Raw genomic sequence first — 26,600 nt, forward strand, 5'->3', positions numbered from 1 at the left:
GTTTTTATTTGCCAACACGTCTTAAATCAGCACACTCTCCGCTGCAGAGTCAAAGAACGATTGTAGCAACAGTGCTACTTGATATAAACGTGCTTCTGGAGGGCTGTGAAGTGACGAAGCGTTCTGCTCGCGTTTGCAGGTGCTGGCGCTCGCCGCCGCCGCGGCGGCCGCCACGGATAGCAGCGAAGGCGACGGCGACAAGAGCGGCCCGGCCGCCGCGCCGGCCAGCACGGAGGCTCCAGCCCAGGCGGACGCGGCTCCCGGCTCCAGCTCCAGCACGGTGGGCCCGCCGCCTCCGGCCGCCGACAGCGCCGCCGCGGGGTCCGACACTTCCAGCGTCGCCGTGCCCAATGACGTCATCAGCAGCGGGAGCGCCAGGGAAGGCGCCGCCAGTCTCGCCGATGCTCGTAAGTCGCCCACACTCGCCGCCCGCACGGCGTGCAGCCGATACCTGCTCTAGTCCGACTCCTTGCTCTGTCGGCTACAATAATAGTAATTTAAAAAAATTGTAGACTTTGCGAACTGCTAACTCCCCTATGTTTGCGTAATAAACGCATATTAATATCGGCGCCATCTGGTTTCCCCCTTCAAGCTAGAAGAGTTTCGTTCTTTGTAGTTTTTTCGTTTGATGCTTATTTCGTGAGATATTTGGCCCGGTCACTATCAATGGACCACCCTGTATACATAAGATGCACTCAAGCCCCAAAGAAACTGGTATAGGCATGCGTACTCAAATATATGTAAACAGGCAGAATACGGCGCTGCGGTTAGCAACACCTATATAAGACAAAAAGCGTCTAGCACAACTGTTAGATCGGTTACAGTTGCTACAGTGGCGGGTTATCAAGATTTAAGTGAGTTTGAAAGTAATGTTATAGTTGGCGCACGAGCGACGGGACACAATATCCCCGAGGTAACGATAAGTGGGGATTTTCCCGTACGACCATTTCACAAGTGTACCATGCATATCAGGAATCCGGTAAAACATCAATTCTCCGACATCGCTACGGGCGGATAAAAGCCCTGCAAGAATTGAATCAACGACGACTGAAGAGAATCGCTCCACGAGACAGAAGTGCAACCCTTCCGCAAATTCCTGCAGATTTCGATGCTGGGCCATCAACAAGTGTGAGCGTGCGAACCATTCAACGAAACATCACCGATATGGGCTTTCGGAGCAGAAGGCCCACCCTTATACTTGACTGCACAACACAAAGCTTTTCTCCTCGCCTGGGTCCGTCAACACTGACATTGGAATTCTGATGACTGGAAACATGTTGCCTGTTCGAACGACTCTCGTTTCAAATTGTACCGAGCAGATGAATGTTTACGGGTATGGAGACAATCTCGTAAGTCCATTGACCCTGCATGTCAGCAGAGGACTGTTCAAACTGGTGGAGGTTGTGAAATGGTGTAGGGCGTGTGCAGTTGGAGTGGCATGGGACTCCTGATACTTCTAGATACGACTCTGACAGGTGACACATACTTAAGCATCCTGTCTGATCACCTGCATCCATTCATGTCCATTATGATTTCCGACAGACTTGGGCAATTCCAGCAGGACAATGGGACACCTCACATGTCCAGAATTGTTGCATAGGGGCTCCAAGAACACACTTCTGAATTTAAACACTTCCGCTGGCCCCTAAACTCCCCAGGTATGAACATTATTGAGCATATCTGGAATGCATTGCAACGTGGTGTTCAGAAGAGATCTCTACACTCATCTACATCTACATCTACATTTATACTCCGCAAGCCACCCAACGATGTGTGGCGGAGGGCACTTTACGTGCCACTGTCATTACCTCCCTTTCCTGTTCCAGTCGAGTATGGTTCATGGTTCGCGGGAAGAACGACTGCCGGAAAGCCTCCGTGCGCGCTCGAATCTCTTTAATTTTACATTCGTGATCTCCTCGGGAGGTATAAATAGGAGGAAGCAATATATTCGATACCTCATCCAGAAACGCATCCTCTCGAACCTGGACAGCAAGCTACACCGCGAACCAGAGCGCTTCTCTTGCAGAGTCTGCCACCTGAGTTTGATAAACATCTCCGTAACGCTATCACGCTTACCAAATAACCCTGTGACGAAACGCGCCGCTCTTCTTTGGATCTTCTCTATCTCCTCTGTCAAACCGACCTGGTACGGATCCCACACTCTCGTACTCTTATGGATTTATGGGCAGCCCTACAGGATTCATGGTGTCAATTCCCTCTAGAACCACTTTCAGACGTTAGTCGAGTCTTTCTGTGTGCTCGCGGGGGCCCCACACGATATTAGGGAGATGTACCAATTTCTTTGGCTCTACAGGTTGTAGACACGTAGTTGACAACACACTGAAATTTGCGTCTGGCCATGGGTCGTGAACGGATAGCCAAAGCGGTCAAGGCGACCACTCGCGTAATGCGGGAAATCTGGGTTCATTATTTGAAATACTGAAAATCAAATTTTATGTTGCCCTTGGGAGCCGTGAAAATAGGTTACCTGCAACTGGGTCCGTGCGTCGTTTAGCCGCTTAGCAATCTACACTACTGGCCATTAAAATTGCTACACCACGAAGATGACGTGCTACAGACGCGAAATTTAACCGGCAGAAAGAAGATGCTGAGATATGCAAATGATTAGCTTTCAGGAGCATTCACACAAGGTTGGCGCCGGTGGCGATTCCTACAACGTGCTGACATGAGGAAAGTTTCCAACCGATTTCTCATACACAAGCAGCAGTCGACCAGCGTTGCCTGCAGAAACGTTGTTGTGATGCCTCGTGTAAGCAGGAGAAATGCGTACCATCACGTTTCCGGCTTTGATAAAGGTCGGATTGTAGCCTATCGCGATTGCGGTTTATCGTATCGCGACATTGCTGCTCGCGTTGGTCGAGATCCAATGAGTGTTAGCAGAATTGGAATGGGTGGGCTCAGGAGGGTAAGACGGAACGCCGTGCTGGATCCCAACGGTCTCGTATCACTAGCAGTCGAAATGACAGGCAGCTTATCCGCATGGCTGTAACGGATCGTGCAGCCACGTCTCGATCCTTGAGTCAACAGGTGGGGACGTTTGCACGACAACAATTATCTGCACGAACAGTTCGATGACGTTTGGAGCAGCACGGACTATGACGCTGCATCACAAACGGGAGCGCCTGCGATGGTGTACTCAATGACGAACCTGGTTGCACGAATGGCAAAACGTCATTTTTTCGGATGAATCCAGGTTCTGTTTACAGCATCATGATGGTCGTATCCGTGTTTGGCGACATCGCAGTGAACGCACATTGGAAGTGTGTATTCGTCAGCGCCATACTGGCGTGTCACCCGCCGTGATGGTATGGGGTGCCATTGGTTACACGTCTCGGTCACCTCTTGTTCGCATTGACGTCACTTTGAACAGTGGACATTACATTTCAGATGTGTTACGACCCGTGGCTCTACCCTTCGTTCGATCCCTGCTAAACCCTATATTTCAGCAGGATAATGCACGACCACATATTGCAGGTCCTGTACAGGCCTTGCTGGATACAGAAAATGTTTGACTGCTACTCTGGCAAGCACATTCTCCACATCTCTCACCAATTGAAAACGTCTGGTCAATGGTGGCCGAGGAACTGGCTGGTCACAATATGCCAGTCAGCACTCTTGATGAACTGTGGTATCGTGTTGAAGCTGCATGGGCGGCTGTACCTGTACACGCCATCCAAGCTCTGTTTGACTCAATGCCCAGGCGTATCAAGGCCGTTAGTACGGCCAGAGGTGGTTGTTCTGGGTACTGATTTCTCAGGATCTATGCACCCAAATTGCGTGACAATGTAGTCACATGTCACTTCTAGTATAATATATCTGTCAATGAATACCCGTTTATCATCTGCATTTCTTCTTGGTGTAGCCATTTTAATGGCCAGTGGTGTATATTAGCTTAAGGTGACTAGCTGCTGCTCTCTCCTTGGGCAGGTTTCAGCGCCGGCCGGCCGGAGGCTGGCGGTCGCAGCAGCGCGGTGAGCGGCCGCAGCATCAGCAGCGCCAGTGGCAGCCCCGCCTCCTGGAACAGCGCCGTTCCAGCTCCAGCTCCAGCGCCCGCTCCGGTGCCGGCGGCGGACGCAGGCCAGTTCCACATCCAGACGGACGAGGGCCCCGAGCGCTACTTCCGCTACCAGACGCAGAGCGGCCAGTACCGCAAGGAGAAGCGCCTGCAGGACGGCTCCGTGGTCGGCTCCTACGGCTGGATCGGCGCCGACGGCGTGCTCCGCCTCCGGGACTACGTCGCCGACAACTCGGGGTGAGCCACCCCGGGGACGCTTCCGAGCGCTGCTCTAGTAACACTGATTTCAGCGAGTAATCTTTAATACCAGACACTGTCCAAAAGGTCCTGAAATACACTGTCTGATCGATAGTATCTCGACGTCTATTAGGGAACATTAATGTGAGTTGTGCCTGTGAAGTCTTGTACTGGAAGGAAGCAAGGGAGAGGATTTGTTATGAGTGGCAGGTATCATTCTACAACACAAAAGCACACGTTTATTGACATGAACAGGAAGCTGTTACTCAACTTGAATAGAGTCCATGTTTTGTAGCAGTCCTCTTGCAGACTGATGTAACGTCAATAAAAGTAGTGTTACTGTAGTCACTAATCTGGCCAGTATGTACTGTCGTAGCCTGTGATGAACTATACCGGCTCTACGAGTAAACTGACAGATGCCAAACTGCATGAGTAAGTGAGTCAGTCCCTCCGGTCAGCGTCGGCGGCCTAAATACCGCGTGATGAAAAAGTCTGTATAAATTTGAAAACTTAATAAACCACGGAATAATGTAGATAGAGAGGTAAAAATTGACACACATGCTTCGAGTGACATGGGGGTTTATTAGAACAAAAAAAAAATAAAACAAAGTTCACAAAATATCCGACAGATGGCGCTGGACAGCAAAACTGCTACCGTGATGGATGAGAGGTACGCCGATATGTTACAGAATCGCATCATCCCGAGCCTGGCTGATAAACACCTGCTGGAACGTACGATGTATATGCAGGATGGCGCTCCACCCCGTATTGCTAGACCCGTGAAAGATCTCTTGCGCGCGTCGTTTGGTGATGATGGTGTTCTCAGTCGCCACTTTCGTCATGCTTGGCCTCCCTGGTCCCCAGACCTCAGTCCGTGCGATTATTGGCTTTGGGTTTACCAGAAGTCGCAAGTGTATCGTGATCGACCGACATCTCTAGGGATGCTGAAAGACAACATCCGACGCCAATGCCTCACCATAACTCCGGACATGCTTTACAGTGCTCTTCACAACATTATTCCTCGACTACATTTATTATTGAGGAATGATGGTGGACATATTGAGCATTTCCTGTAAAGAACATCATCTTTGCTTTTTCTTACTTTGATATGCTAATTATTGCTATTTTGATCAGATGAAGCGCCATCTGTCGGACATTTTTTGAACTTTTGTATTTTTGGCGTTCTAATAAAACCCCACGACATTCCAAGCATGTGTGTCAATTTGTACCTCTCTGTCTACATTATTCCGTGATTTATTCAGTTTTCAAATTTATACTGACTTTTTGATCACCCGGTACATGCTGCCGAGAGGGCGTTGGCAGCGTATTGCTTGTGGGTGTGTCTCTGGCGCCTCTCGTGATAGGCGCGCTTGGTCCAGTGCCTGCTAATCGATCTTCGCACTTCATCTTTGCCACCGGTGTGCTGGCGATAGCTTAGGGCCAGCACAGTGCCCACCCTTCACCGTTGTATGAGCTTACAATCTGCTGGAACCACTTCCAGTCAGGTTTCTGAATATCTCTAGAGGATCAGCAGGCTCTTCTCTCCAAGGGCCGAAATAAGGCAACGCAGGGATGCTGGACGCTACCTTCTGGAGGGAAGTCAGTGTTCTACTGAGTTCACGTTGGGACTCTGGTTATCCCCGCCCATTTCAGAAATGTCATTGTCGACAAACCATTGACTCACAGGTACCGCTTTGTAACAGGCTGCATTGTCATGCTGATATAAACAATCACTGTCTCCGAACTGCACCTCGACTGTATTCAGTACGTGGTGTTGTAAAATTTGTTCACTTTATTTCACATTTAGCGCATTCTTAAGCGCAATAAGGAGACCACAATTTAACCAAGAAACAAACACCCCACAGGACACCACCACCTCCTCTGTACTCCAGTGTTGGCAATGTACATGGCAGTAGGGGTAACGTTCTGCACGTAGTTAGCGTGATTCGTCGCTATAAATCACTAGTTTCCAGTCATTTCCAGTGACATCATTCTTTACATCACCTGAAGCGCCACTTAGAACTGACTGAAGAATCTGTGACTTACGAGGAGCTGCTCGACCATTGTATGTTGTGTACCCATTTTTTATCGCCCTACGAACATTCATTGTGCTACCTGGACTGCTGGTAACACTTGAGAACTCATGAGTCACAGAACATAATTTGGTATAATACGACGATCTGTAAAGTGATCACGACATACATAATTCTTATTTAATTCTCTTGATGGTGTAGCTTTTTGAATAGAATTACCGTTAGCCATCGTCAGACTACAATAAAAATAAAAGAAAGTACATTACTATCCAGTACATTAAGGAATTAAAAACAAAGTTCTAATAAAAACATTTCATTCTGCTGTTCTGCAAGAAATCGTAACATCTAAAAATAACGCCAGTTGGAACCGCCATGCATGCTTCGACCAGTTATATGCAAAACGATCCTACTGGTCGATTGAAGCACACATAAATATACAAAGTATTTAAAAGGAAATTCATATTAAAGTATAGTTCTTTAAAATATTCTCAGTTACATATGAGAAAACAAGATTTCTTTTTTTTTAAAAAAAAAGTCTAGACCTATGTATTTCAATTAAGAGCGACTGATGTCGATTAACAAAACGGACCACTTCGTCGAGCTAACTGCGTGATGCGTCCTCACATCCCGTCCTCTCGATAGTGGCTCGCTTCTGTGTTCCATTCCACACTCTGTTATGGTCAGATGTTACGTGACGTCACCTCAAGATATCCAACGAGCAGAACGCCTGAGCCCTCGACACTTGATGTTACCAGTCTCAAAGGATGCTGCACGACAAACGTGCGCAGGTATTCCCATTTTGCGATGATCAGGATATGGTGCCATATGATACATTTACAGATGAAATAAAAGATCACACACTTGACGTGGTGTAGGGATACCTCAGTATTTAAACCTCTGAAGTTGCCTCACATCCATCACATTTGAAACAGTCCATCTTAGCTGAGTCATAGTTAATCTGATCGTGATTTGCTTATTTAAAGTTCAGCTGGCCAGGGTGGCCGAGCGGTTCTAGGCACTACAGTCTGCAACCGCGCGACCGCTACGGTCGGAGGTTCGAATCCTGCCTCGAGCATGGATGCGTGTGATGTCCTTAGGTTAATTAGGTTTACGTAGTTCTAAGTTCTAGGGGACTGATGACCTTAGAAGTTAAGTCCCATAGTGCTCAGAGCCATTTGAACCATTTTGTCCGCAGCTCGTGGTCGTGCGGTAGCGTTCTCGCTTCCCACGCCCGGGTTCCCGGGTTCGATTCCCGGCGGGGTCAGGGATTTTCTCTACCTCGTGATGACTGGGTGTTGTGTGATGTCCTTAGGTTAGTTAGGTTTAAGTAATTCTAAGTTCTAGGGGACTGATGACCATAGATGTCAAGTCCCATAGTGCTCAGAGCCATTTTTTGAACCATTTTGTTTTTAAGTTCAAAAATGGTTTAAATGGCTCTGAGCACTATGGGACTTAACTTCTGAGGTCATCAGTCCCCTAGAACTTAGAACTACTTAAACCTAACCAACGTAAGGACATCACACACATCCATGCCCGAGGCAGGATTCGAACCTGCGACCGTAGCGTCACGCGGTTCCAGACTGTAGCGCATAGAACCGCTCGGCCACCCTGGCCGGCATTTAAAGTTCACGCCACTTCATGGTAAATGCGTTCGTTTCTCTGACGTACTGTTCCCAGCGATACAGTAAACTACAGCAGTAAGATTTTATCTAAACTTGTCGTCTGTACTCAAGCACGAGTTTCGTGACTGTTCCAATTCACGGTCTTTGTTCCGATTGAATTGTTAACATCTTCGTAAGTATGCTCAGGCTATGGCGGTGTTTCGTGTGTAACGACTTGTTCCCATAAACTTGGCTACAAACTCATGCCATGGTAAGGCTTTGTGTAATCTGATCATTAGTTTGGCGATATTCTATCACATTTGGTATTTGCTTACATAACTGAAGGGCTGGTTGTGTAAGCCTACAGGTGAACTCACGATGCTGAATACGTGTGTGTCTGATTAACGTACTTTCACCGCTATTCTGTCGTGGCCATGTTGCACGGCATATTTTTGAAAAAAGAAATGATAATTTCTTCTTCAAATCATGTAGGCAGTATTTCTTACTTTTCTTGTGTAACCTTTCTTTCTCGTGTACCTGTGCTTCAGTTAACAGGTAATATTACAGCAAGAAGAGGCAGCCGTTGCAGAGCTGAGATGAGCATGAGTACATTGCACAGATTTTACATTTAAAATAATAAGAAGCTTAACGTATTTTATTATCATACGCGCATCTTTGTTTTAGTTCAGTCTAGTGTGGCGCTCACTCTGACATGACGGTGTCCTTGTAAGTGAAGGAATGCATATAAAACAGTTGGATTTTGGAGAACTGGTACATGGTTAACAGGTATGCAGAACGAGTACTACGTCACTTTTAGAGGGAGTATTATGTCATGCACAAAACGGAGAGAATAAAGAAGTACAATTATCAGTCTGTTCCATTAACAAGTGGTGCGCTGATGGAAGGACTGCCTGTCCAGTGCTGTATGTCTCGAAAATCCACGCATTGGAGACATCTCAGGGACCAAGCTTATCACGAAGACAGTTGCTTCGATAGCAGTGCTCTATGCCTCCCTGAGAATTTGTCTATAGTATCCCTTTGCTTTTCCTTTTCTCCTGTTCCTTATCTCTAGAAATTCTGACATACTTAGTACCTAGCATCAAAAACTAGTGTTATTACTTGAATACGTACTACACTCCTGGAAATGGAAAAAAGAACACATTGACACCGGTTTGTCAGACCCACCATACTTGCTCCGGACACTGCGAGAGGGCTGTACAAGCAATGATCACACGCACGGCACAGCGGACACACCAGGAACCGCGGTGTTGGCCGTCGAATGGCGCTAGCTGCGCAGCATTTGTGCACCGCCGCCGTCAGTGTCAGCCAGTTTGCCGTGGCATACGGAGCTCCATCGCAGTCTTTAACACTGGTAGCATGCCGCGACAGCGTGGACGTGAACCGTATGTGCAGTTGACGGACTTTGAGCGAGGGCGTATAGTGGGCATGCGGGAGGCCGGGTGGACGTACCGCCGAATTGCTCAACACGTGAGGCGTGAGGTCTCCACAGTACATCGATGTTGTCGCCAGTGGTCGGCGGAAGGTGCACGTGCCCGTCGACCTGGGACCGGACCGCAGCGACGCACGGATGCACGCCAAGACCGTAGGATCCTACGCAGTGCCGTAGGGGACCGCACCGCCACTTCCCAGCAAATTAGGGACACTGTTGCTCCTGGGGTATCGGCGAGGACCATTCGCAACCGTCTCCATGAAGCTGGGCTACGGTCCCGCACACCGTTAGGCCGTCTTCCGCTCACGCCCCAACATCGTGCAGCCCGCCCCCAGTGGTGTCGCGACAGGCGTGAATGGAGGGACGAATGGAGACGTGTCGTCTTCAGCGATGAGAGTCGCTTCTGCCTTGGTGCCAATGATGGTCGTATGCGTATTTGGCGCCGTGCAGGTGAGCGCCACAATCAGGACTGCATACGACCGAGGCACACGGGGCCAACACCCGGCATCATGGTGTGGGGAGCGATCTCCTACACTGGCCGTACACCACTGGTGATCGTCGAGGGGACACTGAATAGTGCACGGTACATCCAAACCGTCATCGAACCCATCGTTCTACCATTCCTAGACCGGCAAGGGAACTTGCTGTTCCAACAGGACAATGCACGTCCGCATGTATCCCGTGCCACCCAACGTGCTCTAGAAGGTGTAAGTCAACTACCCTGGCCAGCAAGATCTCCGGATCTGTCCCCCATTGAGCATGTTTGGGACTGGATGAAGCGTCGTCTCACGCGGTCTGCACGTCCAGCACGAACGCTGGTCCAACTGAGGCGCCAGGTGGAAATGGCATGGCAAGCCGTTCCACAGGACTACATCCAGCATCTCTACGATCGTCTCCATGGGAGAATAGCAGCCTGCATTGCTGCGAAAGGTGGATATACACTGTACTAGTGCCGACATTGTGCATGCTCTGTTGCCTGTGTCTATGTGCCTGTGGTTCTGTCAGTGTGATCATGTGATGTATCTGACCCCAGGAATGTGTCAATAAAGTTTCCCCTTCCTGGGACAATGAATTCACGGTGTTCTTATTTCAATTTCCAGGAGTGTATATGTTGACACTGATTTTTACGTCCTGTCCACAGGAGCAAGCCAAACCAAGTGTCACATTGCTTTGAAAATGCGTGTAGGATATCTTAAATAACATCCAGTTACGTTGTGTGGCCATTAAGTTTTAATTATCACTTCAAATCAAAAATGCCGTGTAATTAATTTTTGTTTGTTTACAGTCCTGCTACAAGCTGAAATGCCTGCGGCAAAGTACTGCGACACACTACTAGAAGATCCATAGCAAAATTGCGCAGATCATTGACAAAGTAAAGACGGATTGCACCATCTGGCTTCTCTGCCGACGTGCTACATTACCATGGTGTAGAGATTTAAATGTTTATCTTGACTGTAGACATATACCTGTAAACAACCAAAAAGTTAATTATTTAACTTTTTTTCGAACTTGTAAGCCGAGCTTTCCTTTTTTCGTAAATATGAATTGCCATTTATTGCGATCTTGTCGTAAATATATGTCGTAAATACATGGTTATGTGTTCCATAGTTTTCAAGAAACAAATTATCACTGGCATTGCCAGAAATGTCATTAAGTATTAATACAGCCAACGAGGGTCTCTTATCAAAGCTGCTTGAGATGGCATGGCTAGAATTGTATCAGTACCTGTACTTCCCTTGTGTTACACACGGTCGGAAGATGAAATATTCAAGTACAGTTACGTGAGAATGTAGCCTTATTTAGCTTCAATTACGTGAAATGTAGCCTTAACAAATCTTATTGAGAACCAAATTAGTTTCCTTTTGCGGCGACATTACAGTCCACCAGCTTAAGTACAGTTTCTTGTTGAGTAAAGCAATGTGTAGTTTTCACGCTGTCCCAGACGCACACTCAGACTTTAAACCCACTTTTGCAGGTACCGCGTGGTGCGCACCAAGTCGGTGTACGTGGGACGCGATGAGCCGATCGGCAGCGCGCTGGCCAAGAGCAAGTCTGCGCCCTCGCAGGGCGGCACCAGCTACCGCGCGCCCATCGCCACCGCGCCCCCCACCCCGGCGCCGCTGCCCCTCTCCACGCCGCAGCAGGAGCCAGTCAGGTGAGTGCACGCAGCGCTGCTCTCATGAAGGGCTCCGAGCGCGACGAAAGCTCGTGTTCCTCAACCAGCAGCGGAGGGTCAGACTTCAAGTCAAACGTAACAGGCATGAAACCTTCCTTGCCGACTGCGCCATAGTGTTGGACGAAGAACCACTCCACTCTTTCTGCTGTGTCATGCACTAGACAAATTACACGACTTATTGTTCCGTAGACTACCTCCAAAATGTTTGGTGATAGACCCTGATTAATCGTCTGCGCTTTTGCAAATACACACCCAGTCTAAATAACTGCTGCTAGCCTGACTTCGGCCCACAAATCAGGGTTGAAACAACCCTTCTTCAACATAACTAAGCTCTATAGCAGTCTACCCACTTTTTTAAAAAAAAGCTCTAGGACCTGACCGCTGAATTCGTAAATGAGCACAGCAAATAGTAGCTTCAGTTACCAGCTTTTTTCTAGAATCTCCTCTATGGAAAAACAGTCTAAAGTTGAAAAAGGAGAAAGATACTCACACACAAATGCTGCAAGTTTCCACTGGAACAAATGAAATTTATTGCCTTCTTTAAGACCCCACCAAGCCTCTTTCATCACTATCAAACACTACATCCAGCAAGCTGATCTCTCTATGGGCTGACATGAGGTCTCTGTCTGCCTAGCAAGTGCTTCTTCACTACACCATTTCTCACAGAAAAATGGAAATTGGCACAGCCCTTGCCACCCATGAATGGGAAATGCATTTACCAATTATTTTCTTTCCATAACAAAAGAATAACTTTACTGTTCAAATAAGATCAACCTCCTTCTGATTTCATACATGTAACAATTTTTAAATCACAGGGTCACCACATATGGATCATGACTCCCGTCCAACTCCTAAACTGAATGGTAGCAGAGTCCTCATTTTGTGGGCTATCAAAACTTAACGTGCAGACATATCGGCCAATTAGCTCTAGAGCAGAACATACACATTTCAATTGGCCCTCTCTTACTAATGCTCATAGTATTTGCTGTGATGTGCTGCATCCTGCCAAGCCTATGAGAAGTCTCTTTTCTAAAAGGAGTCAGAAAAAATAGGCTTTCTACAGAAACCCCCTGCCCTTAAAAACACCAGGGTCAAGCTAGACCACCAGCACGTAGCCACATTTAGGTAAAAGCATTCCATTATCTTCAGGCTGCAGAATAATCCCTGTTCCTAGCAACAGGAAAATCAGCTATGGTTTGCACAGTAGCTACCAGCACTAGTCCACAGGTTCACCCAAGTAATGATATATTGCAGGTAATATATTACCCTATGAAGTAGTACATGCGAAACACTGACGTTAGCTATCTTTTGTCAGAAAGAAGACACTCAAAGCATTTGAGATGTAGTATTAAAGAAGGGTTCAAATAATTAAGTGGACTGCTAAGATAAGAAATGGAAAGGTAAACAAAAAAATTCTGAATATTCTGTTATATTATAGGACCAAAACGATATGAAATTTCTACAATAAATCATCGCTGCCTTGTGATGACCGGTTCAGGTCCTAAACTAGATATGATGAAATAAAACATACATCAAGAATTGTGGCTGGCTGCCGTTTTTTCCTTCAACGACAGCTACTACTCCACTGTGATTGGGCGAGCAATTGCTGTCCTACTCGCACACTCGAACATTAACTATGTCCATTTTAACATTTGTGTTGCACAGTATAACTCTCTCCCAGGTGAAAATTACAGTAGCTGATACAGAGTATCCTTTTCGTCACATCAATATTTTAATGCTAATAGCTACAAATTTATTTACATATCAAAACAGTGGAACTAAGAAAAATACGTTCTCATCAATGGGAGGCAGTGTGGCTATGCACTGAGTGGATGCTATAGCAACTCATCACTATTCTCACATTAGATTGGCTACTCAAAGAAGGTGTGGATGCCGTTCTCCACTCTAGTGGTCACAATATGTGGGTGCAACCAAGCAATAAAACGTAATGATGCACTTGCAGATATGCAGCAGAGTGGTTGCGGACAATATTTCGACGACCTATCCAGCCGTCTTCTTCAGGTACTGCAAGTTATGTACACATAACAGCACGACTCGCAAATATGGAAACAACACAACTCAGCTGTATACCCGGAAACACATCAGTAATGAATCGCACCGAGAAAACCTGAGAGGTCACAATATTTAAGTACCTTCTGGAGTATTCTCGGGAAGACAGTCTCAGAAGACAGTCATCAGTGATTTGGCGTAGACGCTGCCTTATTATTTTGATGCTTGTGAGCACGTCCCATTTTTTTTTTTATTCTGCTCATTAATTTCAACAGGACCAAATCATTGGCACTGGTAACCCTACATCTTCCATTTTGAATCATCAGCCGATGTTTGACTAGGGCGTCAGTTCAAAGCTGGAGACAGCATGTAGTAAAATCCCAGTCGCGTACATAATTTGGCCTTGCCCGGTCTGCTGGTGCTGAGTCCTTTCTCCTAACCTTTTTCAGGCGGCCCGCCCTGGGCTACTCAGCTCCCGCCTTCAGCTTCAGTCCGCCGGCGTCGGTCATCTACCCCGGCTACCAGCCCATCTCGTCCAACGCCATCCAGCCGCAGTACTCTGGTCTGCCGAGCAACTACCAGGTAAAAGGGCTCAAGTAACCCCTTGTAGACCATTGTTTGTATTACACCAGTTTACATTATAGCATCGCAGCAATATGACATCTGTGCTCTATAAGCCGCAGTAGTTTTGTGATGTTAAGCAGTTATTATTAAGCACTCCGTCGAGTGGCCTACCGGGACCATCCGACCGGCGTGTTATCCTCAGTGGAGGATGCGGATAGGAGGGGCGTGGGGTCAGCACACTGCTCTCGCGGTATTCTTGACCGAATCCGCTACTGTTCGGTCGAGTAGCTCCTCAATTGGAATCACGAGGCTGAGTGCACCCCGAAAAATGGCAACAGCGCATGGCGGCCTGGATGCTCACCCATCCAAGTGCCGACCACGCCCGACAGCGCTTAACTACGGTGATCTCACGGGAACCGGTGTATCCACTGCGGCAAGGCCGTTGCCTAGTTCTGAAATGTACACTATAGAATACACTGATCAGCCAGAACATTACGACCACCTACCTAATAGCTGGTATGTCCACATTTCGCACGGATAACAGCGACGACACGTCGTAGCGTGGTAGCCCTGACGCCTTGGTAGAGCGCTTGGAGGGAGTTGGTGCCACATCTGCACACACAACTCACTTAATTGCCGCCGTAAATTCTGGGAAAAGGGGGGGGGGGGTGATGAGCTCTGAAGACACGTTCAGTCACATTCCAGATGTGTTCGATCGTGTTCAGGACCTATGGATGCCCGCGTGAATGTTTCCCACAGCGTAATGGAGCTTGTTTCTGTCCCACGGTACAGGTGTCAACGAGCTGTTCCTCTGGAAGGCGACGGATTCGCGCCCTCCCGTCGGCATGACGATGAAGTTGTCGGGATTCATCAGACCGTGCAACACTCTGCCACTGCTCCAACGTGCAGTGCCAATAGTCACGTGCCCAATCAGTCGTACTTGCCGATATCGTGGTGTTAACATTGGCACATGCACGGGTAGTCGGCTGCAGAGGCCCATTAGTAGGAGTGTTTGGTGCACTATGTGTTCAGAGACACTTTGCCCAGCATTAAAGATTGCCGTAGTTCCGCCACAGTTCGCCGTCTGTCCTATTTTACCAGTTTGCTCAGCCTATGACGTCCGACATCTGTAATGAGTGTTGCCCCCCCCCCCCCCCCCCAACCCCACAACGTCTGGACGTGGTTTCACCTTGATAGCGCCAAGTGTTGAAGGCATCACCAGAGCATTCCTCGATTACCCGGCGAGTCGTGCAGTTTCGGAAATGCTCGTGCCGAGCCTTCCGGCAATAAAAATCTGCCCTCGGTCAAATTCAGATCGCACGCCTTGCCCATTCTACTCATGGACAGCACGCTTAATGGTACTATATGCACGTTGCGTGTGTCTGACTACCACTCATTCCTTACCAGGTGACGCTGCTATCGCCTGTACGTGTTTATATCGATAGTGGGTCGGTGATCATAATGTTCTGGCTGATCAGTGTTATGCGTAACTGGGCTAAGAGAAAAATGGAAATACAAAAAGTAAGCAATCACTACAAATGAATAACCTCTGAATGTAGCAGGGATCGAATACACCGACTGAAATCGTATTTACGATGTGTTCAGAAACCAGAGAGCAGTAACATTAGTCAGACATGAAAGGGAGGCGGTAACTGAGAAGAATATGTGACGTGCACATAGCCTATCCTTCACGTTATTTAATGTTTGCATTCAGAAAGCAGTGAAAGAAACCAAAGAGAAATTTGTAAAAGGAATTAAATTTCAGGGAGAAGAATTAAAACGTTTGAGGCTTCCTGATGACATTATAATTTTGACCGAAACGGCAGTGGACTTCAAAGATCAATTGAAAGGAATGGATGATGTCTTGAAAGTGAACACGGACAAAAAGATTATGCAGTGTAATACAGTTAAATCAGACAATAATAAGGGGATTAGGTATTGAAACGGAACAGTGAATTTGGCATGAGTAAAGAAATTATAAAATTAAGCTATCAACAGCTAGAAAAACTTATGTGAAAAAAATAAATCAGAGCATGTGATACTAAAGTAATGAGAAGTGACAGAAATGAGATTAGCAATAAACTTAACTTCAAAATTAGCGACCACAAACTAGACAGAGTGGCTGAATTCTGCTGTCTTGCAAGCAAACTAACACATGACGAACGAAACAAGGACACAAAATGCAGACTGGCATCAGTAAGGGGGGCATTCCTGTCCAAATGAAGACTGTTAGTGTCGAACATCGGCCGTAATTTGAAGAAAAAATTTCTGGGGTTGTACGTTTGCAAAAGCATTATATGAAGCTGGATCAGGCAAAACTGTAAAAAAAAGAATAGAATCGAAGCTTTATGCATGTTGTGCTATAGAATGATGTTGAAAGTTAGGTGGACTGATATGGTGAGAAATGAGGAGGTACTCTGCAGAATCGACAACAAGAGAAAGACGATGAGAGGACGCGTGTTAAGGCATCAAGAAAGAATTTCTGTGGTACTTGAGGTAACTGTAGAGGGTAAAAATGTGGAGGAAGGCAGTGATCGGAATATATTTAAACAAATAAATGAGGTCGTTGAGTGGGAGTGCTTTTTTGAGGTACGAGAAAGCAAGTCGAGGCCAGCCGCATCAAACCCGTGACAAGATTGATGTCACAAAATAAAACAAATAAAAATATGCATCGTGAAGTCTTTTCGTGGAAATATTTGTGTCGAATTTAGCCCCGTACGGAAGTAAAAAAAGGAGGATAAGTTGTACAGACAAAAGGAGAACGGTGCAACAGGAGAAGTAACTAACGAGGAGATCCTGGGAGAAAAGGAACCTAATTTCTTGTCCCGCATAGGGCTCACAGTGGTACAATTTCCGCAGATATACTCGTAGTATTACTTAGCAGCAAATGACGGGATCAGCTGCGCTTTTATTTTTATTTTTGATTTCCACGATTTGGCCACCAAGGGGATCTTCCAGTGATCGTATGGCTGTCGTCGAGTGAGTTCAAGTCTGTGTGTGTACACGACGATAGACATATAACAGAGGAGTCATGGAAGGTTGAGTGTTTGTACTCCTACGATGATACACATATAACTAGTGGGAAAGGAGCTTGGTGGCCAAAGCCAGTCTTGGTAATCAAAAATCAAATTAAAAGTCAAACTGGTACTGTCATTTGATCCAAACAAAAGAATTTTACCGCACAACCTGCCCAAAACAAGAGATTGGTTAATAGGACACATCTAGAGACGTTATTGGTAATGGAGGAAAATGTGTGGGCGTAAAACCTGCAGAGGCCGACCAAGGCACGACTACATTAAGCACATACAAGTGAAAATAGGTTGCAACAGTTACACACAAATAGAAGAATTTGTACTGAATGCATTAGCTTGGAGAGCTGCATAACTATCTTCGGATCAGGACCGTAACAACATCTACCAAAATCCCATTATGGAGCGAAATTGTTCTATGTGTGAAGAATAGGAACATTGCTTGTTTCACATGGTTCTAAGATAACGAAAATCATCTGCTTAGACCACCTTATATGTTAGTTGCGCTATATTCCTGAATCAATATGCTTGCAACTACATGCGTTCGTAATACGTTCCAAAACGCCGTGCATAAAAACGGAATTTTCTGTTGCTGATACCACGGGTTCTGTTGGTGATAAAAAGGCAGCGTCAAGTGTTTTGGATAGCCCTTAGGCTAGGGACCATTTGTAGACGGAACTGAAGAAGAGCCTTAGTATCACTATCCCATAGCACAGGGTCAGAGTAATAATCTTACTGCTTAGGAAAATGAAGCAAATCGGTTGGTTCTTTTTCCATTTGATGTGGTTTACGGTGGGCCTGATGGTCCTTATGGAAGCCCAACCAGCTCATGGGCGGGCCCTCGAGAAATCCCACAAAAAGGTTTTTTACTACATTTGCGCCTTCACCAGTGAAGCAAAACCCAGCTTCGGATTCCAAGACGGCTATTTGCAGAAAATGACCGAAAGTTTTTCGATATATTTGTAAGAGCCCGGTCTCGAACAAGGTGGAAAATATTCTTCATATCTTCATCTGTTTTCGAGATGCAGAGGTTCAAAGCCTACTTGTACACCAAAAACACGCATGTAAAATCCGGTGTGAGGCGAAAATCTGCTTAATAAAGTGACGTAACTCACAGAAATATGCTGATATGCTGTAAAGTGTCTCCGTTATCATCTGGAAACCCCATGTTGTCGTACTGGAGCACTTGAAAAACATTTTTGCACGTAAAGTACGGTCTGAAGTGTGAAGCTAGTTTTGAATTATTTCAATTTCACATAAGTAAAATATCTAAATCTAGTGACCAATACATTTCTTTTCATGTGAGTTAAATACTCTGTTGCAGCAGGAAAAAGAAGGGAATCAGTGGAAAAATGCTCTTCTGGGAGCACAAAAAATGCGCATATAAACTTGTTTATCTAAAAAATTTTGACTGAAACGAGAGGCATAAGATGCCCGTTTAAAAACTTCCCAAAAGTTTTGGCATGGGAACGTATTCGTAGCCGGCCGAAGTGGCCGTGCGGTTAAAGGCGCTGCAGTCTGGAACCGCAAGACCGCTACGGTCGCAGGTTCGACTCCTGCCTCGGGCATGGATGTTTGTGATGTCCTTAGGTTAGTTAGGTTTAACTAGTTCTAAGTTCTAGGGGACTAATGACCTCAGCAGTTGAGTCCCATAGTGCTCAGAGCCATTTGAACCATTTGAACGTATTCGTGCTTTCGTGGCAGTGGCAAAGAGCTGGAAAAGTAATAAATGCTGGAAGAGAGTAGACAGTGGTTGTGTTCTAGAAGGAGCGAAGGAGATAATGGCAGTGTGAGAGAAAGAGAGGTATACAGTGCAGTGGAACATAGTAGACAGTGCTAGGAATGAGTGAAAGAGACAGTGCCATGGGGAGGGAGGAGAAATAAATAGAAAGACGAAGAGGTAAGGACCAGTGATAATGAGAGACACAGTACTGGACAATGACGGCAAGTGAAATAGTGACAGACAGAAGAGACAGCAGCAGCAGTAAGGAAGACAAAAGGAATAAGATATTATGGGTAAAAAAGGGTAAGAGGGAGACGATTACGGAGAAAAGGGACTGAAGTTGTAGGAAAGAACGAAGGAGACTGTGGCTGTGATGCAGGAGACAGTGACAGATTGTATACCAGTCAGGTTCCTCTCAGAGTATGCTGATAAAATAGCCTTATATTTAGCAATTATATACAACCATTCGCTCACAGAAAGATCCGTACCTAAAGACTGGAAAATTGCTCAAGTCACGCCAATACCCAAAAAGGAAAGTAGGAGTAATCCGCTGAATTACAGGTCTATATTACTAACGTCGATTTGCAGTAGGGTTTTATAACATTTACTGTATTCGAAAATTATGAAGTACGCCGAAGAAAACGATTGATTGACATATAGTCAGCCCGGATTCATAAAATATCGTTCTTGTGAAACACAACTAACTCTTTATACTCATGAAGTAATAAGTGCTATCGACAGGGGATGTCAAATTGATTCCATACTTTTAGATTTCCAGAAGGCTTTCGACACCGTTCCTCACAACCGTCTTCCAACCAAACTGCGTGCCTACGGAGTATCGCCTCAGTTGTGCGACAGGATTCGTTATTTCCTGTCAGAAAGGTCACAGTTCGTAGTAACAGACGGAAAGTCATCGAGTAAAACAGAAGTAATATCCGGCGTTCCACAAGGAAGTGTTATAGGCCCTCTATTGTTTCTGATCTATATTAACGACATAGGAGACCATCTGAGTATCCGTCTTAGATTGTTTGCAGATGATGCTGTCATTTACCGTCTTGTAAAGTCATCAAATGATCAAAACGACTTGCAAAATGATTTAGATAAGATATCTGTATGGTGCGAAAAGTGGCAACTGGCCCGGAATAAAGCAAAGTGCGAAGTTATTCACAAGAGTACTAAAAGAAATCAGCTAAATTTCGATTACGCGATAAGTCACACAAATCTGAAGGCTGTAAATTCAACAAATTACTTAGGGGTTACTATTGCATATAACCGAAATTGGAACGATCACATAGATAATATTGTGGGTAGAGCAAACCAAAGACTGCTATTCATTGGCAGAACACTTAGAAGGTGCAACAGGTCTACCAAAGAGACTGCTGACACTACGCTTGTCCGCCCTATTCTGGAGTATTGCTGTGCGGTGTGGGATCCGCATCAGGTTTGAGTGACGGATGACATCGAAAAAGTACAAAGAAGGGCAGCTCGTTTTGTATTATCGCGAAATAGGGGATATAGTGTCACAGACACGATACGTGAATTAGAGTGGCAATCATTAAAACAAAGGCGTTTTTCTTTGCGACGGGATCTTCTCATGAAATTTCAATCACCAGTTTTCTTCTCCGATTACGAAACCATTATGTTGGCACCCACCTACATAGGGAGAAATGATCATCACGATAAAATAAGAGAAATCAGGGCTCGCACGGAAAAATTTAAGTGCTCGTTTTTCCCGCGTGCCGTTCGAGAGTGGAACGGTAGAGAGACACCATGAAGGTGGTTCATTGAACCCTCTGCCAGGCACTTTATTGTGAATAGCAGAGTAATCACGTAGATGTAGATGTAGAGATACAAAGAGATAGTGACAATGAGTTGGGCTGAATGAGTGAGACAGAGCAACTGGGCTCGGGTGGGTATAAGCGATGGACTAGTGGGAGTGAGCGTGTAACAGGGTGGCTTGTGGAAGTTTGACGTGAGCTCCATTCTAAAAAAGCGTCGAATATGTTTGCATGCCAACATTTTTGGGAAATTTTTAAAGGTGCTGAGGAAGACAGAACGAGGTAGTCGTACCCCACTTTTAGTTAGTCATCTAAATAAACAGGAACATATTCGCATCCCTGCTCTCCGATAGTACCATTTTTCCGCTGGTAGATAGTGTGTATGCATTTTGGTGACATGTATCAAATTTTGTCATAGATTAAGATTTTTTTTAAACATTTTTGGTAAACATTTCTGGAATACAGTGATCAATAGATTATTATATTTTAATAAAGTTCAGTCTTGATCACAACAAAATGGTTCAAATGGCTCTGAGCACTATGGGACTCAACTGCTGAGGTCATTAGTCCCCTAGAACTTAGAACTAGTTAAACCTAACTAACCTAAGGACATCACAAACATCCATGCCCGAGGCAGGATTCGAACCTGCGACCGTAGCGGTCTTGCGGTTCCAGACTGCAGCGCCTTTAACCGCACGTTGATCACAACAATTATGTCTCAATAACATAGGTGACGGGTTTTGGTTATATTTATATAACCATCTTCAGACCCATGGCTTCCTTGAAGGATGGTAGGCGGAGCTCTCCTCAGTTGACTTCGTAGCAGCTGAGGAGAGCTCTGCCTACCATCCAGCTGCTACGAAGTCAACTGAGGAGAGCTCCGCCTACCATCCTTCAAAGAAGCCATGGGTCTGAAGATGGTTATTGTGGTGTGCGTACTGTAAGACCTTCGGTACACACACCATCAGATTATTTGACTTGTTGCTCTAACGAAGTAGGCGAGTGTCAGCAATATGTCTCATGGTCTTATTGTGGCGTGTTTTTGCCGGCTGGTGTGGCCGTGCGGTTCTAGGCGCTTCAGTCTGGAACCGAGCGACCGCTACGGTCGCAGGTTCGAATCCTGCCTCGGGCATGGATGTGTGTGATGTCCTTAGGTTAGTTAGGTTTAAATAGTTCTAAGTTCTAGGGGACTGATGACCTCAGATGTTAAGTCCCATAGTGCTCAGAGCCATTTGAACCATTTTTTTGTGGCGTGTTTATCTTCTGCCGTTAGGTCAGACGATAGAAATGCCATTTGCACGCTTAGAGTAGCAGATTGACGGTGACAAACTTTAAACAGAACTTGATTAATTTTCACACACATTTATTAAAATAATAAAAAGCATAGATAGTACGTAACTTGATTCTGGATGCTGTTTACAATTGACAATCTGAAGTTCCTTTAGCCTTGGTACGTTAATCATATTCTCACATATCACTGATACTTGACAAAGTGTCTATACATTTCTCTTCATGGCTATGTACAGGAATATGATAATCTTATTAGGCGCAGACTGAAACTTTACTATAGACTGATGCAGACTGATGCAGATTGACTAATCGGAGGTCTGTACACTCTTTATAATACCTTGAGCGTTCAGGTATCACTGCGCGAGTGTGATCCGCGAGGAGAAAAAGTGCTACGTTAGCAGCAGTCTCATTGGCTGCGTTACATATTAATACGCGGATCGGCGGAAGCAGAATTTGGTCCGTCTCTAAGACAGCGACATCTCGTAGTGCGGAGACGGACCAAAGCTGCGCCTGCGCTGTTCTGCTTAGCGGGGCGCGCTCTATTGGGAAAGTTGTGTACGCGCTGACTACGCGGAATTTTTTTTTTTCTTTATTGATTTTCAATTCCCCCCGAAGGGGGCGGGCTGGCAGCAGCTTACTACGCTGCTCTACAGCCTACAGACTTTTTAAATAAAGGAAGAAGAAAGAAACAAGGTAAAACAGGCAATAAAATGGTGATGTAAAGTGTAAAATGGCGTAAAAATGCGGAAAGTTAAAACAGAAAGCAAAAGGGGTTGGCAATGTAGATAAAATACACAGGAATCAGACAAGTAACATAGTAGACACACAATTAAAAAACACGGCGACAGTCTGGTTTCTGTTCACAAGAGATAAAAGGCATACCCAGCGACAGTATGATGGCCATTCGCAAGAAGGCCCAAAAAACACAACACTCACTGTAAAACATGCACTGTAGAACACTCACTGGAGAACACTGCACGAAAGTGGCAGCACAAAGATGACACTCCCGAGCCAAAGGCAGATGGGGGGGGGGGGGGGGGGACCTGCAGGAGGGGGAAAAACAAGGAAGGAGGAGAGGAAAAAAAACGAAAGGGGGGGGGGAACCAAGGAGGGAGAGGACTAATAAAGGGGGAGAAGGGCAGACGCAAGAGGGAATGAGAGGAGGGAAATGTAAAAGGACGCGGGGGTGAGAAGGGGGCAAAGAGAGGGGAGGTGGGAAAGAAAGAGGATGGAAGGGGGGGGGGAGAGGGAGCCCGGGAAAAGAACAGAGGAAAGGAGGGGGAGTGAGGATCAGAGTTGATAGGAGGGATAAATGGGGGGAGAGAGGGCATCTTCCGGGAGGGGGAGTTGATGGAAGCCACCTTGGGAAAGGAGATGTAGGGTGTAGAGATGGAGGGTAGGGGGGACACAACGGTGAAGACGTGGCAGGGGGCGGGGATCGGAGAGGAGAGGAGCAACCAGGGGGTGAGGGGGTTCAAGACGGCGGGAGGTGTAGAGGATGCGGATATGTTCGAGGAAGAGGAGCAGATGGGGGAAAGGAATGAGATCATAGAGGATCCGCGTGGGGGACGGGAGGCGTATACGGAAGGCGAGGCGGAGTGCATGACGCTCAAGGATCTGGAGGGACTTATAGAATTTGGGAGGGCGGATATCCAGGCAGGACTGGCATACGCGGAACTATGCACACAACAGTTATATAAATATAACCGAAACTGGTCACCTATGTTATTGAGACATAAGTGTTGTGATCAAGACTGAACTTTAGTTAAAACATAATTTTTTTTTTAATTCGTTTGTGTTAATGGGCAGCATGTAGCCATGTTTTCAGAGAAAAATCGTCGTACTTGTAAAATCACTGACACGTTCGACATCGCAGCGAATGTGGGCCACGAACTGAACTGAACTGAACTGAGGCACACTTTTCCCGCAGTACCAGACGGCGTCGCCGCCGGCGGCGGACCGCTACGACAACGCGGCGGCCGGCTACTACCAGAACACTGTGCAGCCGCCCGCGCAGGCGCACACGCAGTTCCCGCTCTACGACGGCATCGCCACCACGCAGAACGGCTTCAGGTAACAGCGCGTTCCACTCTTATCACTCCACTGCTTACCGACTCTGCACTGATCGCCATTTCTCTCATGCTCGCAAAGAACATCAAACACTTCTCATCGTCTTTCCAAAGGACATTTTTCCTTGTTTATAATACTGTGTCTGCAGGGGGGTCCAATGATCGTGACCGGGCTAAATATCTCACGAAATAAGCGTCAAACGAAAAAACTACAAAGAACGAAACTCGTCTAGCTTCAAGGGGGAAATCAGATGGCGCTATGATTGGTCCGCTAGAAGGCGCTGCCATAGGTCAAAAGGCTATCAACTCCGTTTTTTTAAAAATAGGAACCCCCATTTCTATTACATATTCGTGTAGTACGTAAAGAAATATGAATGTTTTAGTTGGACTACCTTTTTCGCTTTGTGATAGATGGCGCTGTAATAGTCACATGCACATGGCTCACAATTTTGGACGAACAGTTGGTAACAGGTAGGTTTTTTAAATTAAAATACAAAATGTAGGTACGTTTGAACATTTTATTTCAGTTGTTCCAATGTGGTACATGTACCTTTGTGAACTTATCATTTCTGAGAGCGCATGCTGTTACAGAGTGATTACCTGTAAATACCATATTAATGCAATAAATGCTCAAAATGGTGCCCGTCAACCTCAATGCATTTGGCAATACGTGTAACGACATTCCTCTCAACAGCGAGTAGTTCGCCTTCCGTAATGTTCGCACATGCATTGACAATGCGCTGACGCATGTTGTCAGTTATTGTCGGTGGATCACGACAGCAAATATCCTTCAACTTTCACCACAGAAACAAATCCGGGGACGTCAGATTCAGTGAACGTGCGGGTCATGGTATGGTGCTTCGACGACCAATCCACCTGTCGTGAAATATGCTATTCAATACCACTTCAACAGCACGCGAGCTATGTGCCGGACATCCATCATGTTGGAAGTACATCGCCATTCTGTCATGCAGTGAAACATCTCGTAGTAACATCGGTAGAACATTACGTAGGAAATCAGCATACATTGCAACATTTAGATTGCCATCGATAAAATGGGGGTCAATTATTCTTCCTCCCATAATGTCACACCATACGTTAACCCGCTAAGGTCGCTGATGTTCCACTTGTCGCAGCCATCGTGGATTTTCCATTGGCCAGTAGTGCATATTATGCTGGTTTACGTTACCGTTGCTGGTGAATGACGCTAAATAGAATGCGTGCAAAAAATCTGTCATCTTCCCGTAATTTCTCTTGTGCCCAGAGCCAGAACTGCACACGACGTTCAAAGTCGTCGCCATGCAGTTCCTGGTGCATAGAAATATGGTACGGGTGCAATCGATGTTGATGTAGCATTCTCAGCACCGACGTTTTTGAGATTCCCCATTCTCGCGCAATTTGTCTGCTACTGATGTACGGACTAGCCGCGACAGCTGCTAAAACACCTCCTTTGGCATCATCATTTGTTGCAGGTCGTGATTGACGTTTCACATGTGGCTGAACACTTCCTGTTTCCTTAAGTAACGTAACTATACGGCGAACGGTCCGGACACTTGGAAGATGTCTTCCAGGATACCGAGCAGCATACATAGCACACGCCCGTTGGGCGTTGTGATCACAATAGCCATACATCAACACGATATCGACCTTTCCTGCAATTGGTAAACGGTCCATTCTAACATGGGTAATGTATCACGAAGCAAATACCGTCCGCACTGGCGGAATGTTACGTGATACCACGTACTTATATGTTTGTGACTATTGCAGCGCCATCTATCACAACGTGAAAAAAGTGGTCCAACTGAAACGTTCATATTTCTTTATGTACTACACGAATATGTAATAAAAATGGTGGTTTCTATTTTGAGAAACGCAGTTGCTACCCGTTTGACCTATGGCAGCGCCATCTAGCGGGCCAACCATAGCGCCACCTGGTTTCCCCCTTCAAGCTAGAGAAGTTTCGTTCTTTGTAGTTTTTCGTTTGATGCATATTTCATGAGATATTTGGCCCGGTGTCTATCAATGGACCACCCTGTATACACGAAATTGTGGTGGAATAGGTCTTCTAAATGCAGAATATAAAATCTGTGGGAAAATTCTTAATCAAAGATTACGAACTATCGCTGATGCAATATTCTCAGAACAGTAAGGCTTCAGAAAGGGACGTTCGTGTTATGATATTTACACTGAAGAGCCAAAGAAACTGTTACACCTGCCAAATATTGCGTAGGGCTTCCGGGAGCAGGCAGAAGCGCCGCACCACGACATGGCATGGACTCGACTAATGTCTGAAGTAGTACATAAATACCGCAGGGCTGTCCATAAATCCGTAGGAGTACGAAGGGGTGGAGACCTCTTCTGAACAACACGTTACAAGGCTTCCCAGATACGCTCAGTAATGTACATGTATGGGGAGTCTGGTGGCCAGCGGAAGTGTTTAAACTCGGAAGAGCGCTCCTGGAGCCACTCTGCAGCAATTCTGAATGTGTGTGGTGTCGCATTGTCCTGCTGGAATTCCCCAACTCCGTTGGAATGCAAAATGGACATGAATGGATGCAGGTGATCACGCTGGATGCTTTCGTACGTGTCACCTGTCAGAGTCGT

The 26,600-nt window shown here is 46.1% G+C and overlaps 1 protein-coding gene across 1 annotated transcript in view; it reads left to right on the top strand.

Moving 5' to 3' along the window:
* LOC126202967 (uncharacterized) overlaps positions 1-26,600 on the top strand; it is a 360,529-nt gene that overhangs the window by 325,019 nt on the left and 8,910 nt on the right. Inside the window, exons 2-6 of the mRNA XM_049937109.1 lie at positions 140-407; positions 3,949-4,273; positions 11,333-11,512; positions 13,993-14,125; positions 23,858-24,000. Of these exons, the coding sequence (XP_049793066.1) occupies positions 140-407; positions 3,949-4,273; positions 11,333-11,512; positions 13,993-14,125; positions 23,858-24,000 (1,049 nt within the window). The remainder of the gene's footprint in view (positions 1-139; positions 408-3,948; positions 4,274-11,332; positions 11,513-13,992; positions 14,126-23,857; positions 24,001-26,600) is intronic.

The sequence above is a fragment of the Schistocerca nitens genome, chromosome 9 (genome assembly GCF_023898315.1).
Source record: "Schistocerca nitens isolate TAMUIC-IGC-003100 chromosome 9, iqSchNite1.1, whole genome shotgun sequence".
Lineage (NCBI taxonomy): Eukaryota > Metazoa > Arthropoda > Insecta > Orthoptera > Acrididae > Schistocerca > Schistocerca nitens.